The sequence below is a fragment of the Pelophylax lessonae genome (assembly GCF_965119305.1).
Source record: "Pelophylax lessonae genome assembly, chromosome: 4".
NCBI lineage: Eukaryota > Metazoa > Chordata > Amphibia > Anura > Ranidae > Pelophylax > Pelophylax lessonae.
In genome coordinates, this window is record NC_138771.1 from 178,938,237 (window position 1) to 178,956,725 (window position 18,489).

The window sequence follows — 18,489 nt, forward strand, 5'->3', positions numbered from 1 at the left end:
TCGGTGGTGGGGCTGATCTACCCCCTGTATCGCTGTCGGTGGTGGGGCGGGTCTACTTTTCCCCTGCGTGGCTGTCGGTGGTGGGGCTGATCTACCCCCTGTATCGCTGTCGGTGGTGGGATGGGTCTACTTTCCCCCCGCGTGGCTGTCGGTGGTGGGGCGAGTCTACTTTTCCCCCGCGTGGCTGTCGGTGGTGGGGCGGGTCTACTTTTCCTCCGCGTGGCGGTCGGTGTTGGGGCGGGTCTACTTTTCCCCCGCGTGGCGGTCAGTGGTGGGGCGGGTCTACTTTTCCCCCGCGTGGCGGTCAGTGGTGGGGCGGGTCTACTTTTCCCCCGCGTGGCTGTCGGTGGTGGGGCGGGTCTACTCCCCCGCGTGGCTGTCGGTTGTGGGGCGGGTCTTCTTTTCCCCCGCGTGGCTGTCTGTGGTGGGGCGGGTCTACTCGCCCGCGTGGCTGTCGTGGTGGGGCGGATCTACTCGCCTGAATGAAATGTTTGCAGTATAAGGGAGATTTACTCTTTTTATATGTCACCCAATGGTTTCCCTTTTCCTCCAGTTCTGGTGACATCACTTTTATCCTGTTGAACACTGGTTATCAGGACAATAGGAGTGTAATTCTCAAAGTGGTTGTAAACCATAGATATGAAATATGAACAAAGCATATCCCTCTATAGTGTGTACTTGTCTCTGTGAACCACTTAAGCCCTGGAAGATTTTACCCCCTTTCTGACCAGGGGGTTTTTTGCGTTTTTTTTTTTTTTTTTTTACTGCGTGACTTTAACAGACAATTGCGCGGTCGTGCGGCGCTGTACCTAAACGAATTTGACGCCCTTTTTCCCCACAAACAGAGCTTTCTTTTGGTGGTATTTGATCACCTGTGCGATTTTTGCGCTATAAACAAAAAAAGAGCATAAATTTTGCAAAGATAACAATATTTTTCACATTTTTTTTAAATGAAATCCCCCCCCCCCCCCCCCCAAAAAAAAGTAAAAATCTAAATTTTTTAACATTTTTGGCCAATTTGTTTTCTGCTACATATGTTTGGTAAAAAAATGCAAATTTTGATTGGTTTGCGCAAAAGTTATTGCGTTTACTAAAACTAATGGAAAGATTTTGGTCTTTTTTTTTTTTTTTTTTAACGCGTAATGGCGGCGATCTGCGATTTTTGCGGCAGATAGATCGGACCCTTGACTGACATTTTTGACACTTTTGGGGCTACCAGTGACATTACTGCAGTAATCACTGCTATACATATGCACTGTTACTGCAAAATGACACTGGCAGAGAAGGGGTTAATTTTATTGGGGAGGGAGGGGTTAAGTGTGTCCCTAGGGGCGTGCTTTTTACTGTGATTGGCTGTGGCTACTAGTGTAGGAACAATGATCAACGGTCCTACATAGTAGAACCGTATGATCACTGTTTCTACACAGGGGAGAATGACAGGTGGCTTGTTTACATCAGCCGCCTGACTTTCTCCCTCTGCACCGACGATCGGCGAGTATCACACGCACTGACTTCCCTGTGGGCGCGCGCTCGCCCGCTATTGGCTCACAAGGAAGTGACAGGCAAGTGCCTGGCCGGGGCTGACCGCCGCAGTAAATAGTCGTGCGGCGGTCGGCAATCGGTTAAGAGCCCTAAGTGTAATTGCTGTCTGCTGCCTCCTTCCTCTACCACGGGGGTGGGGAACCTTTTTTTCTGCAAAGGGCCATTTGGATATTTATAACGTCATTCGGGGGTCGTACAAAATTAGCCTGTTCTGTTTTGTCAAACATTTGATTAACTCACCCCTAATGTGCTGACTGGTACTGCTGGTTCAGGCTGGTAGCGCTGGCTGGTACTGCTGGCTCAGGCTGGTACTGCTGGCTAATATTGTGCTGTGGGTATTGCTGGCTGGTACTGCTGGCTCAGACTGGTAATGCTGGCTGGTACTGCTGTGGGTACTGCTGGCTGGAATTGCTGTGGGTACTGCTGGCTCAGGCTGGTAGTACTGGCTGGTACTACTGACTCAGGCTGGTAGTGCTGGCTGGTACTGCTGTGGGTTCTGCTAGCTCAGGCTGGTACTGCTGGTGGGAAATGCAGGCTAGAGACCTCAAGTTCAACGGAGAGAGTCACGTGTGAGGACTCGGGAGCGGCGCTGGGCTGGAGGAAGATGCTTCCTGTATTGGTCGGTCTCCTCACAGGAGGAGTGCATTTGATATCACTCGGTCTGTGACTCACTCTGACTGACTGTCAGGACGGAGCCCGAACTATACAGGAAACATTGGCTCCATTCTGACAGCTCAGCTGGGACAGACACCTCACCTCGCGGGAGACTTGGAATGACATGGGGGGGCTGGACCAAATTATTTTGGCCCGCGGGTCGTACGTTCCCCACCCCTGCTCTACCAGCATGAATCACTTCTGACAAATTTTTCCTGATGCCAAGAGAAAAATGGTGACGGGGAGGGACCTCCAGCAGATTGACAACCTCAGCTCTGTGAAGGGGGTGTGTCCCTTCCCTCCAATCGGCTCTCAGAGCTCTCCTCACTGAACTCTGCAGTGTGTAACTTCAGCTCTCCACCCCCTTTTTCCTGAACTCTCAGGCACGCTTTATAATTCACAGCACTTTGAATGGATGTAGAGAAGTGAAGACTGCAGGTACAGTGTAAATGAATACAACTTATGTAGGAGGATTTGTTTTATCTCTGTGTATCACCTGGGGCCAGTCACTTCACTGGGTATACAGTATCTCACAAAAGTGAGTACACCCCTTACATTTTTGTAAATATTTTATTATATATTTTAATGTGACAACACTGAAGAAATTACACTTTAATACAATGTAAAGTAGTGAGTGTACAGCTTGTATAACTGTGTACATTTTCTGTCCCCTCAAAATAACTCCACACGCAGCCAATGTCTAAACCACTGGCAACAAAAGTGAGTACACCCCTAAGTAAAAAAAAGTCCAAATTGGGCCCAATTAGCCATGTTCCCTCCGTTGTCATTTGACTGATTAGTGTTACAAGGTCTCAGGTGTGAATAGAGAGCAGGTGTGTTAAATTTGGTGTTATCGCTCTCACTCTTACTGGTCACTGGAAGTTCAACATGGCACCTCCATGGCAAAGAACTCTCTAAAGATCTAATAAAAAGAATTGTTGCTCTACATAAAGATGGCCTAGGCTATAAGAAGATTGCCAAGACTCTGAAACTGAGCTGCAGCACAATGGCCAAGATCATACGGCGGTTTAACAGGACAGGTTCCACTCAGAACAGGCCTCACCATGGTCGACCAAAGCAGTTGAGTGCACGTGCTCAGTGTCAAATCCCAAGGTTGTTTTTAGGAGCAAGACATACAAGTGCTGCCAGCATTGCTGCAGAGGTTGAAGGGGTGGGGGAATCAGCCTGTCAGTGCTCAGACCATACACCACATACTGCATCAAATTGGTCTGCATGGCTGTCATCCCAGAAGGAAGCCCCTTCTAAAGATGATGTACAAGAGAGCCTGCAAAAACGTTGCTGAAGACAAGCAGACTAGGTCATGGATTACTAGAACCATGTCCTGTGGTCTGATGAGACCAAGATAAACTTATTTGGTTCAGATGGTGTCAATCGTGTGTGGCGGCAACCAGGCAAGGAATACAAAGACAAGTGTGTCTTGTCTACAGTCAAGCATGGTGGTGGGAGTGTCACGGTCTGGGGCTGCATGAGTGCTGCCGACACTGGGGAGCTAAATTTCATTGAGGGAACCATGAATGCCAACATGTACTGTGACATACTGAAGAAGAGCATGATCCCCCTCCCTTCAGAGACTGGGCCGCAGGGCAGTATTCCAACAGAACGACCCTGACCACTGCCTTGCTAAAGAAGCTAAGAGTAAAAGTGGCAAACTGGCCAAGCATGTCTCCAGACCTAAACCCTATTGAACATCTGTGGGGCATCCTCAAATGCAAGGTGGAGCAGCGGAAGGTCTCTAACATCCACCAGCTCTGTGATTTCGTCATGGACGAGTGGGAGAGGACTCAAATGACAACCTGTGAAGCTCTGGTGAACTCCATGTCCAAAAGGGTTAAGGCAGTGCTGGAAAATAATGATGGCCACAAAAAATATTGACACTTTGGGCCCAATTTGGACATTTTCATTTAGGGGTGTAGTCACTTTTGTTTGACAGCGGTTTAGACAATAATGGCTGTGTTGAGTTATTTTGAGGGGACAGAAAATTATACACCGTTATACAAGCTGTGCACTAGCTACTATACAAGCTGTACACTCACTACTTTACATTGTAGCAAAGTGTCATTTCTTCAGTGTTGTCACATGAAAATATCTAATAAAATATTTACAGAAATGTAAGGGGTGTACTCACTTTTGTGAGATACTGTATGTTAGGGTTTATAACCACTTTAATGGGAAAAGTCTTTAAGCAGTTCTGTGAGAAGGTAACAAGCTCTGATTCTGTGTTGCTACCCAGGCTTTTGATGGAGACAAGTGGCCTTTTCAAGATCTGTTGCCCAGACATAGGCCACTGTTGTCACCATCAGGAATCCCAAACTGCCATCACTGGTGTGCATACATGCAGACAGAATGTGATTTCAGGAGATCAGGAGCATGAGATGCCATGAAGGAATAATACAGGGTGAACACAAGTCTGGTATTTACCAAAAATGGCAGTTGCTTATGATATACCTGTTTATAGCAAACTTAAAGGATAAGTTCACCTTAAGTAATATGTTACACCCATATTTAGGATGTAACATGTCCCCTGCACCCACTGTCAGTTTAAAAACAAAACATGGATGCAATTCAATCACCGGGTTCTCCAAATGGGAGAACTACAGCTACCCTCAACCATTGTGGCTGAGGGCTTGTAGTTTTCAATGACCCACCAGGGCACTGAGAAGAACTCTAACTAGTTCACTGATTCTTCCTGTCATTCAATAACTGCCTACTCATATGAGGTACAGGCAGACAGCTACACTGGCTAGCTGTAGCAGTCAGAGGCACATTACCTTAGATCTCACACCTCACATTGCAGATATACAACTATAAGCCTTTAGGCACAGGTGGTCTTGACGAAACGGGTTGGTATCATTAAACTCTGTGTCACTAGCAACGCCCATTAAAACTCCCTGGACTAATGTGCAGCTGGAGACATGCAGGGACACAAGCTGGCTATACTATATCTGAGGTTCATTACATCTTCATGCCAAGTAAACCAGTGTTACTCACCAGGTGCTGGAGAGTGCTGCAATGATCAGAAGTGCCTGAGTGTTAAGCCCAGTAAATTTGTGTACCACCTTCATGTAGTTGCATAGTACCCCTACTTATTCCGCAAATAATGACAGTAGGCAGGTTTTGGCAAGTCCTTTGTGTAAAACGCTAAAAAAAGGCCCTCGGTGTAGATCCATTGTCACTCACTCTCTATATATAACATTTTTTATATAGAGTATGTTACGGGGCACGGTGGGCTTCACATTTATGACTGTATTGGGTATGCTGGCTCCTTCAGGTAAATGTATACTGGCCAAAAAAAAGGCAGAAATCTCCACCCAGGCAACACACACACACACACACACACACACACACACACACTAGAGTAGTGATCTCTAACCTGCAGCTCGGGGCCAGATGCTACCCTTTGCTTGCTTTTATTCAGCATATTGGGCACTACTTCATCCACTGAAACCAACATTTGAGCATCATTTCCCCCACTGAGTCCAATGAGGGGCAACAATTCCTCCCAATAACACCAATGATGGAGCACAATTGTTCCCACTGAAACCAAAGATGTTTTTCCTATTGATGTCGGGACCTTTACACTAGAGGATGTCGGGGACCTTTACACTAGAGGAAAGACTGTCACACAGCCCAGAGGCACTTACCAGTCCATGTAGCAGGACCAGCAGGCCTCCTCTTCACCCATCATGGTGGTGATGCCCCGCAGGGTCTTCAGGGTTTCAACTTCCTTCCAAAGAATTACTGTCTGGATCTGTAAAGCAACCTGTCAGCGAGTTCTCTTGAAACTGTGCCCTGGAGATCACTGCCCTTAGAATCCAGCTTGACTAACAGCTAAACAGCCTGTACCTAGTCTTGTATGCAGGGTCTTGGTACAGTCCCTCTTGGCATGCTGACGGTAGTGTCCAATGTGGATGAAGGCCTCCTCTGTGTGGGTGTTCGGAATAGGCCAAGAATTGGGGTACTAAAGCCTGCAAAAGTTAGGCACATCCATTACATAGGGACACAAGCTAAAAACTGAAGCTTGGCTGAGCTGGAAAGAGCTATGCCTGGGTGGTGATTCCTGCCTTGTTTTGGCCAATGTCTATTCACATGAAGGTGGTAACGTAAGCCAAGTAGCCACGATGATGAACTCCTTTGTGTCCTGTGATGTACCAGTAAGAAATTTTATTTAACCGCCTTCTGCCCGCTGTATAGTAAAATGACAGTGGGTAGGATACCCCCCTCATTCTGGCATGACGTCGCCCCAGTCTCACTGCTCTCGCAGGGGCGCACGGCGATCATGGACATGCCGTGTCTTTGGGACATGGTGCAGCCATGATTCAGTAAAGAGCTGATGATGTGGCTCTTTACCCATGTGATCGGCTGTGTCCAATCATAGCCGATCACATGTAAACACAGAACTGCTGGTAATCTGCTCTCCTCGCCTCACACTGATAGCTAGAGCTGATCAGCAGCATCTCCTCGCAGGGGAGACCTGTACAGGTAATCGGGGCACTGATGATCAGTGTAGCCCCAACAGTGCCCATCAGTGATGCCAATCTGTGCCACCTATCAATGCGGCATATTAGTGCCGCCTCACCAATGCCCATCAGTGCAGCCTATCAGTGAAGGAGAAAAAATTACTTATTTGCAACATTTTCTGACAGACTAAGGGCTCTTTCACACGGTCCGCCTCCGCAGGCGGATCCGTGTTGCTCAGCGGGGATCGATCCGCGATCCTCGCTGAGCCGGGCGGATGACAGCTCCGTCTCCGCTTGCAGAGCGGATAGGGAGGTGTCTCAGCACCCACTGCCCTCTATGGGGGATCGGAGGAGAGCAGACCGCTTGTCCGCTCTCATCAGATCCGCTCCGATTACTGAACGGATGGAAAAATAGGGTTTCCATCCGTTCAGATTTCAGCACAGGATCGGATGCGGATGGCAGCGGGTGTCAGCGGAGGTGTCTCCGCAGACACCCGCTGCCCCATAGAGCTGCATGGAGGATCCGATCAGATCCGCCTAAAAAACTGACAGGCGGATCTGATCGGACCGCCCGTGTGAAAGAGCCCTAAAACATTTTTATTTTATTTATTTTAATTTTTAGCCTTTTGTTTAAAAAAAATAAATAAATAAAAAAAAATATCAAGAAACAAGCGGTGGTTAAATACCACCAAAAAAAGCTCTATTTATGTGGGGAAAAACATAAAACAAATTTAATTTGGGTACAGCGGTGCAATAGCCATTCAAAGTGCGACAGCGCTGAAAATTGACCTGGGCAGAAAGAGGGTAAAAGTGGCCAGTGTTTAAGTGGTTCTGAAGTCAGAAGGTGGTGTTTTTTTTGTTTTGTTTTTTAATCTTAAGGCATTTTATTCCTTAAAGTCTTGTTTTATTTAAAGAAAAAAAAATGTTATACTTGCCTCTTCCATGCAGTGGTTTTGCACATTGCACAGAGCAGCCTGGATCCTCCTCTTCTCAGGTCCCTTGTTGCTGCTCCTGGCCCCTCCCTCCTGTCAAGTGCCCCTACAGCAAGCAGAATGCTATGGGGGCACCCGAGCCGAGCTGCAGCTTTGTGTATCCATTCAGACACAGAGCTGCCATTTGGCTCTGCCCCTACTCTCCTGACTGGCTAACTGACTTTGACAGCTGCGGAACCCCATGGCGCTGTGGCTGTGTTTCAGCCAATCAGGAGAGAAAGTATAGCCAAGTGACTTGTGGAGATCGCTGGACAGAAATGGGGCTCAGGTAAGTATTAGGGGGTGCTGGGGAGGTTGCTACACACAGGTTTTATATCTTAATGCATTAAGATAAAAAAAAAAACCTGACTTTACAACTTCTTTTAAGATAACAAAAGATTCTGTTTGCAGAAGACCCCTCACCTTCCTAATACTTACCTGTGCCCCATGTCGATCCAGCAGTGTTGCACGAGTCTCAGCTGCCCGGGACTCTCCCTCCTCATTGGCTAAAACCGCGCCATTGGCTCTTGTTGCTGTCAAAGTAAGTGAGCCAATGAGGATGGAGAGGGGGCATGGCCGAGCCATGGCTCCGTGTTTAATTGGATATACAGAGCAGCGGCCTGGCTTGGGTGCCCCCATAGCAAGCTGCTTGCTGTGGGGGCGATCGGCATGAGGGAGGGGCTAGGAGCGCTGGAGAGGAATCCGAGAAGAGGAGGATCTGGGCAGCTCTGTGCAAAACCACTGCACTGAGCAGGAAAGAATACCATGTTTATTTGTTAATGGGGGGAAAAAAGAGACTTTAGTATCACTTTTAGGCTACGTTCACATGTTAGCGTAGTGGACCGCGGCAGAATCGCCACGATTCTGCCCACGATTCGGAAATCATTGCAAATCGCGGGACGCCTGTGCGTTGCCGTTGATTTGCAATGGCACCCCAAACGCTGTGCGATGTTGCCGCGATTTCCGCCTGCCGAATTGCGGTAACATCGCTCAAACAAAATCGCGGGTCGCATGACGCCCCAAAGAAGCTCTTTTTGGGCATCATGCGACCCGCAATTTTGTTTGCGCGATGTTACCGCGATTCGGCAGGCGGAAATCGCGGCAACATCGCACAGCGTTTGGGGTGCCATTGCAAATCAACAGCAACGCACAGGCGTCCCACGATTTGCAATGATTTCCAAATCGTGGTGATTCTGCCGCGGTCCTCTACGTTAACATGTGAACGTAGCCTAAATCTACAGTATCTCACAAAAGCGAGTACACCCCATTTTTGTAAATATCTTATCTTATCTTTTCTTGTGACAACACTGACAAAATGACACTTTGCTACAATGTAAAGTAGTGAGTGTACAGCTTGTATAACAGTGTATATTTGCTGTTCCCTCAAAATAACTCAACACACAGTCATTAATGTCTTAACTGCTGGCAACGAAAGTGAGTTCACCCATAAGTTAAAATGTCCAAATTGGGCCCAAAGTGTCAATATTTTGTGTAGCCACCATTATTTTCCAGCACTGCCTTAACCCTATTGGGCATGGAGTTCACCAGAGCTTCACAGGTTGCTACTGGAGTCCTCTTCCACTCCTCAATGATGACATCACGGAGCTGGTGGATGTTAGAGACCTTGTGCTCCTCCACCTTCCGTTTAAGGATGCTCAATAGGATTTAGGTCTGGAGACATGCTTGGCCAGTCCATCACCTTTACCCTCAGCTTCTTTAGCAAGGCAGTGGTCATCTTGGAGGTGTGTTTGGGGTCGTTATCATGTTGGAATACTGCCCTTGGGCCCAGCCTCCGAAGGGTGGGGATCATGTTCTGCTTCAATTTGTCACAGTACATGTTGGCATTCATGGTTCCCTAAATGAACTGTAGCTCCCCAGTGCCGGCAACACTCATGCAGCCCCAGACAATAGTCTGTCAGATTTATCTTGGTCTCATTAGACCACAGGACATGGTTCCAGTAATCCATATCCTAAAGCTGGATACACACTATACAATTTTCTTTAGATTTACCAAAATCATATAATATGAGGTCAGACCTAAACACTTTCAATTTATATGCAATCAGGCAGGCCCCTGCACTACATAGTTAAAGTTAAATCTAAAGGAAATCTACCAACAAAAGTTGTATAGTGTGTATCCAGCTTTAGTCTGCTTGTCTTCAGCAAACGGTTTGCAGGCTTTCTTGTGCATCATCTTTAGAAAAGGCTTTCTTCTGGGACGACAGCCATGCAGACCAATTTGATGCAGTGTGCGGCGTATGGTTTGAACACTGACGGCTGACCCCCCCCCCCTTCAACTTCTGCAGCAATGCTGGCAGCACCCTTGCGTCTATTTCCCAAAGACAACCTTTGGGTATGATGCTGAGAACATGCAGTTAATTCTTGCAGGCCTGTTCTGAGTGAATGGTAAATGAAAAATTCCGCGCAAATGGATGTGGTTAAGCTAGTTAATGGCTGCAGCCTACCCCAAAAATATAGGTGTACTATATTTGAAAAATAGGGATAAGTGGGGTATGTTGGCGCTGCCTTTTCTTATATTAGATGTATGGGAGAAAAATAGCTGGCAATATAGAGAAAATATGAGTGAAAATAGCGTTATATTAGGCCATTCGATGGTGTAAATGCATAAAAGAGAAATTGGTCCTTATAAACACCAAAAAGTTTCCGGCAGTAGGCCAAACAAATGTATATGTTACAGATGATTATTGATAAACAATTAGCACTAGTAAAAATTAGTGTTGAATAAATTAATCAAATATATCTTAGAAAAACTTAAAACAATATAAACAATTCATATAATACCTGATGACGTCATTTTGATGATGAAACGCGTAGAGCGTAGGCACGTCAGTTCCGCCCTGTGAGTCGCACATCCGGCCGGTGAAACGCACGGCGTCCCGGAAGCACCGGACACACCGCTACACGAGGGGTTTGCGGTCCCTACACACTTACGGATGCTATACTCTGCTTTTTAAATGTGAGTACTACTTGTATTTTTGCTAAATAAATGGAATCTTTAAACGGTACATCACTATATTAGTGTCTTTTATCTACATACCCTGGATACCGTTTACAACACCTTGGAGTACTGCCTTAACGTGAAACCTGTCCTGTTAAACCGCTGTATGGTCTTGGCCACCATGCTTGCCGCTCAGTTTCAGGGTCTTGACAATCATCTTATAGGCTAGGCCATCTTTATGTAGAGCAACAATTCTTTTTTTCAGATCCTTAGAGTTCTTTGCCATGAGGTGCCATGTTGAACTTCCAGTGACCAGTATGAGAGAGTGAGAGCGATAACACCAAATTTAACACACCTGCTGCTCCCCCTTCACACCTGAGACCTTGTAACACTGAGTCACATGACACCGGGGAGGGGAAAAATTGCTAATTGGGCCCAATTTGGACATCTTTACTTCAGGGTGTACTCACTTTTGTTGCTAGCGGTTTAGACATTAATGGCTGTGTGTTGAGTTATTTTAAAGGGACTGCACATTTACACAGTTATACAAGCTGTACACTCACTACTTTACATTGTAGCAAAGTGTCATTTCTTCAGTGTTATCACATGAAAAGATATAATATTTACAAAAATGTGAGGGGGTGTATTCACTTTTGTGAGATGCTGTACCATTACAAAAGGTAAAAGAGTACAAGTAGGGTGAACACCTAATACAAGCATTGGTCCTCTGTTTAGACTAAGGTATAGACAAACTTTTTATTGGGGAAATCTAATGGTGAATTCTACTTCTACAGCTTGGTGTGTGCCATGTCTTGCCTCGAATGAAACCCTTCAAGAGATATGCCGCAAAGAATCCCTGATCTGCAAATGCATTGGAATAAATAGAAAAAATCTAAACAATTATGAAGTGGAGTTTCTCTGTGACCGCAAAATGGAAAAGGTAAGCTACGCTATTTTTTTAATTTTTTTCCGTTAGTTTATCGTGACCCTAAACTCCGGTTAAAAAGGTAATAAAATATATTCAAGTATGTATTCTTTAAAAAAGTACTGTTTTTTTCCCCTGAAAAAAAAGACCTAGTGTGAGTTTCTGGGATGGCTGCAATATAAGCCTTACTCTGAAAATAAGCCCTAGTTAACGTCATTGTAAAATCATGTAATCCGTTCTGTAAAAAGATTATATAATGTGCAGTATAGACAAATCTCAAACTGTGAAAAAAAAAGTGCAACAAATAAAATAAACAAAAGAAAAGGCTGCAACCACTAATGATGCTTCCACTGCATACAATCTATCAAAAATTAGATCAACAACAGTTCTGCGCCTAACTGCATCTAGTGCAAACCATACATATAATACTAATAGTAGATAAATAACATGTGAAAAAAGATTCTGATATTGGTTAAATGTGCATATTCATCAGTAAGGACAAGAGAGTCCATAAAGTGCGAAGAGTGCTAAAGGTGAAAACAATGCTTTCAGTGCTTGATAAATAAGGTTCTTGTGCTATCCTCCACTAGAAGAAATGGCCCCTTACCTCCCGTTCTGACCCCTGTTATCCCCTACTGAAGTCAAAACGTGTGAAGTATTGCGTACAGAGGGGCGGAGCCTCACATCCGATGTATCCGACGGACACCTAGCCTGTGATTGTTTTGCTGTCCCTGTTCTTTGACCTTGGGTGAGCAGAAGGATGGATCGGTCATTGACATCCCCCTAGTTCACGGAGATCGGATTATTATTATCCCCTGAGGGGACCTGCTAGATCTGACCCGCTGAGAATACGGGGGTCAGAACGAGAGGTGAGTGGCCATTTATTCTGGTGGAGGATAGCACAAGCACCTTATTTATGTTTTCACCTTTTGGCACTCTTCGCACTTTATGGACTCTCTTGTCAAAGCATGTTTTATTACATGGATTTGTCAGTTGATTTTTCTGATATTTTGCACCTTATTGATGAATATGCATGTTTTAACCAATATCAGAATCTTTTTTCACGTTTACTATACTTTAGTATATATGTATTGTTTGTACTAGATGTACTTTGGCGCAGCACTGTTGTTGATCTTCTATTCTGTATGGGCTGGCGGCCATGTTTGTGTAGCCACAGTGGCCCTTTTGCATTAGTCCAGCATTGAAATCAATGGCAGCCATTATTTTTGGAGCTTTCTTGGTGGCCATTTTAGCTGTGGGGGGTCACTCCTTATCCCCTGGTGCTGACTCCTGGGCCTCATTCCTTCCTGGACGCTGCACATGGAGTGCTTTGATCTTGGTGCTGCTGGTGACTGCCTGGTGGGGTGGTGAGTCTGCTGGGGTCCTCTCCCTCTCTCTGCTGCAGGATCGGTGGGTGCTCTGTGGCTGGCGACTGGGTGGTGTTACCAGCATGTTGCGGGTGTCCCTTAGTAGTGTTTTTTTTTTTTTTTCTGTTTTTGGGGGGGGGGGTATCCTTATTCCTCATGGAGTCTTTGGAGCACATTTCCCCATCTGATCCCCCTCTTAGAGCCTGTGGGGCTGTCTGGGTCCCAACCATCCATTTATGCACTGACGCCAGTTATGGAAATCTTTTGTGTCCCGGGTGGAGGTGGCTTTTGGGTGACAGAGTAGTAAGAAGCCCCCCCCCCCCCCTCACTTTCCCCTGCTTCATCTGTCTCCTCAGATCCTGAATCTGATCTAGCCGCCGTGGGATCTCAGATAGTGAGGATGATTCCTCGACTCCTGTAGCCGCGCACGAAAAGGCGCTGGTGAATGCACTGATTTTTATCTGTGCGTGACTTGAAAAATGGAGGACACAGCTAAAGTTGCGCCAGAGGCACCTGTTCCCTTTGACACTCGCAAGCCGTCTAGAGCGGCTAAGGTGTTTCCTTCCTAATTTGACAGGTTTGTCGCAAAAGAGTGGGAGCGTCCAAAACGTCCCTTTGTGGTCCCTAAGCGATTCGCAATGGGGTACCACTTTGAAGAGTCCCTCCTTAAGAAGTGGACTGTTCCATCCACCGGTGGTGGTCTCCGGTTTCCAGGTTGAATAAGGCAGGCAACCATGATTCTGGTAGAAGAATCGCTAGCTATTAAGGATCTGGCTGATGGAAAGGGGGAGGCTGTGGCCCGCAGTATGTTCACTGTGGCTGGCTCGGAACTCAGACCGGTCTTCACCATTGCCCTGGTGTCAAACTCTGACCAAGTGGGCTAAGCTTTTATGCCATGACCTGGAGGGTGAGCAGCTCCCCCTGCCTTTCCTGAGCTGGCCGACCAGTTTGACCAGGGGCTGCAGTTTATCTGTGATGCCTCTTTGGATGCGGCTCCCCTGATTTCTAGACTCTGTTTCAGCAGTGGTCCTTAGGCGTGTTTTGTTGCTCAAATGTGGGGTCTGCGGACCAAACCTATAAAAGCCTTAACTGATCTTCCTTTTCAAGGAAATTGCCTGATTGGAGCTACCCTGGATGACCTCATTAAGAGTCTCACGGGGGGGGGGGGGGGGGGGAGAGCACCTTTGTTAAGCAGGCTAGTAAGGGTAAGGAACCTTGTCGCAGACGTGGCCTGTCCTCCTCGGCTCACAGGAAGTTTTTTCATCCCTCAGGGTCGGCTGGCAAGGGTTCAAAGCCTTTCAAGGCCTCTTAAGGATAATCCAAGCGACCTTGGTCTGGCATGTCCAAAGCAGGTTTCTCCAGACTCACAGACAAGGCTCCTTCTGCACGAAGGTGTGCCTGGGGTGGAGGGGGGGAGGGGACGTCTTCGCTGGTTTCCGGGCCCGTGTAACTCCCTGGGGCAAGACAAATGGGTCCACTAAGTGATACGGTCCGGCTACAAGATCGAGTTCGTTCTTACCCTCCGGAATGGTTCTTTCCTTCCAATGTGGGTTTGTCCCTTGACCGACTGCAAACCCTCTTTTGGGCGTTGCAAGACCTGTTGCTTCAAAGGGTAATTATTCCGTTTCCGACTTCGGAACGTTTTTAGGGGTTTTAGTCAAACCTGTTCAGTCCCGAATAAAGAATGCAAGGTGCGTCCAATTCTGGATATCAAGGCCCTGAACTTTTGTGCGGGTACAGAAGATTAGAATGAAGTCTATTCACACGGTTTGTGGCATCCCTGCATCAGGGGGATTTCTTTACATCTATCGACATTAAGTAAGCTTACTTACATATTCCAATATATGTCTGTCACCAATGCTTCCTCCGCTTTCCTGTGAGTGAGGAGCATTATCAGTTTGTGGCGTTACCCTTTGGTCTCGCCTCTGCTCCTCGGGTCTTCACAAAGGTGTTGGCCCTGGTGCTGGCGTTATGTCAGCGGGGGATTGCAGTGTTGGGTTACCTGGGTGACCTTCTCTTGCGAGCAGTCTCGCTCTGATGGACAATGTGGACATCACTATACGGATTCTGAGGGAGTTCAGCTGGCTTCTGAATTACCAGAAGTCTTCTCTGGTTCCTTGTACGAAACTGGACTATCTGGGTCTGACTCTGCTCTAGCAATAGTGTTCCTTCCTCTGGACAAACACCAGAAATTGCATGCTGCGATTCGTATCTTGCTGTCCAGTATTTGGTCGCCCCTCTAGATTTGCATGAGTGCTGGGCCTGATTGTTTCTACTTTCGAGGCGGTCCTGTTTGCAAGTCCATACGAGGTCCCTGCTAAGGGAGATCTTGGCTAAATGTGACAAGTGTCTGAAGTCTCTAGACAATCCACTCCGGCTGAGCTGTAAAAACTGAAGGGTCTCTGTTCTGGTGACTTTGCTCTCCAGCTCTTTGCAAGGGCAAATCTTTTCTCCCCTTGTATTGGACAGTGGTTACCACGGATGCCAGTCTGTCCAGGTGGGGAGGTGACCTGGGACGGAACTCCGCTCAGGGAGTTTGTACACTGGAAGAGTCCAGACTCCTGATCAATGTCCTGGAACTCAGAGTGACCAGGCTATGCCTGAATCACTGAACGGATCGCCTTCAGGGGTGTCCAGTGCGAATCCAATCGGTCAATGTCACGGCCAGGGTGGAACAAGAAGTGTATTAGCAGATCTGGAGGTAGTTGGCATTTTTTTTTTGTTCTGGCCTTTTCCGTCGTAGACATTCCAGGGGTGGAAAATTGGTGGGCGGATTATCTCAGTCGGCGGTGCTGGACCAAGGGGAGTGGTCCCTTCATCCCCCCCCCCCCCCCCTAGGGCAGTGATGGCGAACCTTTTTGAGCCAGAGTGCCCAAACTTCATCACAAAACCAACTTCATTTTTTTCAAAGTGCCAACACTGCAGACACCCAGCCACCCAGGTGATGATCGCACACTCCAAGAGGGATTGTAGTCAATTCAGAACTCCCCCGGCTCCGGCGTTCAGTGTCGGTGTGCCTGGCAGCAGCTTCTCCTTTTGTTTGGTGCCTTTGATCACCATCCTCACCCTTGATGGTGTCCTCTCAGCACCGTCCTCTTGCTCCTCTCTGGCTGGTTCAATGCCTGGGGCTGTTGTGGCTTGGGCTCTCTCTCCCTCCTTAGCCACCTCTCACTCTTGTCTCCACACTCCTCTTACCCTTGCTCTTCCTTCTCTCTCAGCCCTTCTTTTTTTTTTTTTTTTTTCTTTCCTGAGCTCCAGACTGTCCCTCCTTATTTTACAGGGCATACTGGGGCTGTAGTTTTTCTTTCTAATTCATTAAAAAGGAGCCATAGTCTTCCGTCCCATGGTGTGCTTGTCCTGGCTCCTCATTGGTTCATGGCTTCAGCCAATGGGGAGGTAGGAGAAATCTGTGGTGATTCCCTGCAAGCACCGCTCTGTCCCTGGCTCTTGCGTGCCCACAAAGAAGGCTCTGTGTGCCATAGGTTCGCCATCACTGCTCTAGGGTCTCTGCTAAAATATATACAGTGCATTGCGAAAGTATTCGGCCCCCTTGAACTTTTCAACCTTTTGCCACATTTCAGGCTTCAAACATAAAGATATAAAACTGTAATTTATTTTATTTTTTTGAAGAATCAACAACAAGTGGGACACAATCATGAAGTGAAATGAAATTTATTGGGTATTTCTAACTTTAACAAATAAAAAAACTGAAAAATTGGGCGTGCAAAATTATTCAGCCCCTTTTACTTTCAGTGCAGCAAACTCTCTCCAGAAGTTCAGTGAGGATCTCTGAATGATCCAATGTTGACCTAAATGACTAATGATGATAAATAGAATCCACCTGTGTGTAATCCAGTCTCCGTATAAATGCACCTGCACTGTGATAGTCTGAGGTCCGTTTAAAGCGCAGAGAGCATCATGAAGAACAAGGAACACACCAAAGGTCATTCTAGTGGCTCCGGATTGGCACGTCGACCTGGTGGGGCTGGTCGCCAACGCCACTTGGAGACTATCTCTCAGGGAGGATCTGCTGTCTCAAGGGCCAATCTTCAATCCTGCTTTACAGTCGCTGGCTTTGATAGCTTGGCTGTTGAAAGTCAGATGCTGAAGGATAGAGGTTCCTACACTACTAAAATCTAGAAATTCTACTTCCAGGAAGATCTACCATCGTACATGGAAAGTGTACATTTCGTGGTGTAAATTGGTTGGTGTTCACCCTCGCTCTTTTTCGGTTCCTTGACCTTTCTGTAGTGGGCAGTATAACCCAGTGGTCAAGAAGATCAGGAGTTGCGTCCGTCAATGAACATCAAAGAAATGGATTTTAGGGTGAGTCGACAATCCCATAATTTCATGTGACCCTCCAGAGCTCTCTCCCCCCCCCCCCCCCCCTTCCCGGCTGACATCCGCAGCCCATCCATCTGCAGTGTTCGGAGCAGGCTTGCGTCAGCGGGTATCTCAACCTCTCCCTCTGCAGTATTCAGAGCAGGGAGGAAGAGCTCCGGCGGGTCACATGAGCGCCCAGCGGCGCTGTAAATAAATAAGGTATTTTCCACAATAGTTACACAAGGAGACACACTGCACTATATATAATCTTTTTACAGAATGGATTAGTTTTTGGATTACAGAATTTCACAATGCTGGCTCCTTAGCTGACTGGGAGAGAAGACAGGGGACACAGGAACTTTTTTGTACATAACGTAAATAAATAAGACATTCCCGCCTAATATTACTGTTGTTCCTCTTTCTTTCCTATATAATCTTGTCATAAGAACTAAGCTTACCACCTTTATTATACCTTGTCCAAATGCTGACTGCCATATTGATGTTCTTTGTATACCCCTGTTGGTTTAATGAAAAATTAAATAAAAACATTGAAAGAAAATAAATAAGACCTTCCCTGAAAATAAGCCCTTTTAATTGCAGCAGCACAACCTGCTTGTAGATCCAAGTCAAACGCATCTCTCTCTAGTCTACAACCTGCATCCTCTAATAAGGAAGTACATAGGGCTGCTCCAGAAGAACTAAAAGTACCAGAAGGTCCCGTCACTGCTCCAAAGTTATTATACAAACAACAGAGCATAAGTTCCTATAGGTAAAAGCCATCTCATTCAGTCTACTACCAGCATAATGGGGGATAAGCTGCTGCTCCTCTAGCTGCGCAAGAACTACACATCCCAACATGCCTTGACACTACCCATCAATTATATACATAACAGAGTACAACAACTCATGGATACCGGTCGCCTAACTCGTACCACTACCAGCTCTCTCTCTCCTGTGGCCTGTCAGAACAGATTTTTTATTTATTTTATTTTTTTTACATTATTGCGGGGACATATTAAGCCCAGCCTGATCTATTTAAATTTGCCACAATTTCAAGTTCTGGATATTTCTTGCATCTTTCTAGCAAAAAGTGCTGTAGTTTTCCATGGCTTCAAGACTACAAGTCCCAGCATGTTCTCTCAAGTCACTGGTGGCTTGTTTTTTCTGGATATCAATGTGCCACATCTAAATTATCAACTATTCTCTCTTTCTCTCTCTCTCTTTCTCTCTCTCTCTTTCTCTCTCTCTCTCTTTCTCTTTCTCTCTCTCT

At 46.5% G+C, this 18,489-nt stretch overlaps 1 protein-coding gene across 1 annotated transcript in view; it reads left to right on the top strand.

Annotated features, from left to right (window-relative positions):
* Positions 1-18,489, top strand: part of SUV39H2 (SUV39H2 histone lysine methyltransferase) — a 49,104-nt gene that overhangs the window by 2,053 nt on the left and 28,562 nt on the right. The window contains exon 2 of the mRNA XM_082253209.1: positions 11,399-11,544. Coding sequence (XP_082109335.1) covers positions 11,399-11,544 — 146 coding nt within the window. The remainder of the gene's footprint in view (positions 1-11,398; positions 11,545-18,489) is intronic.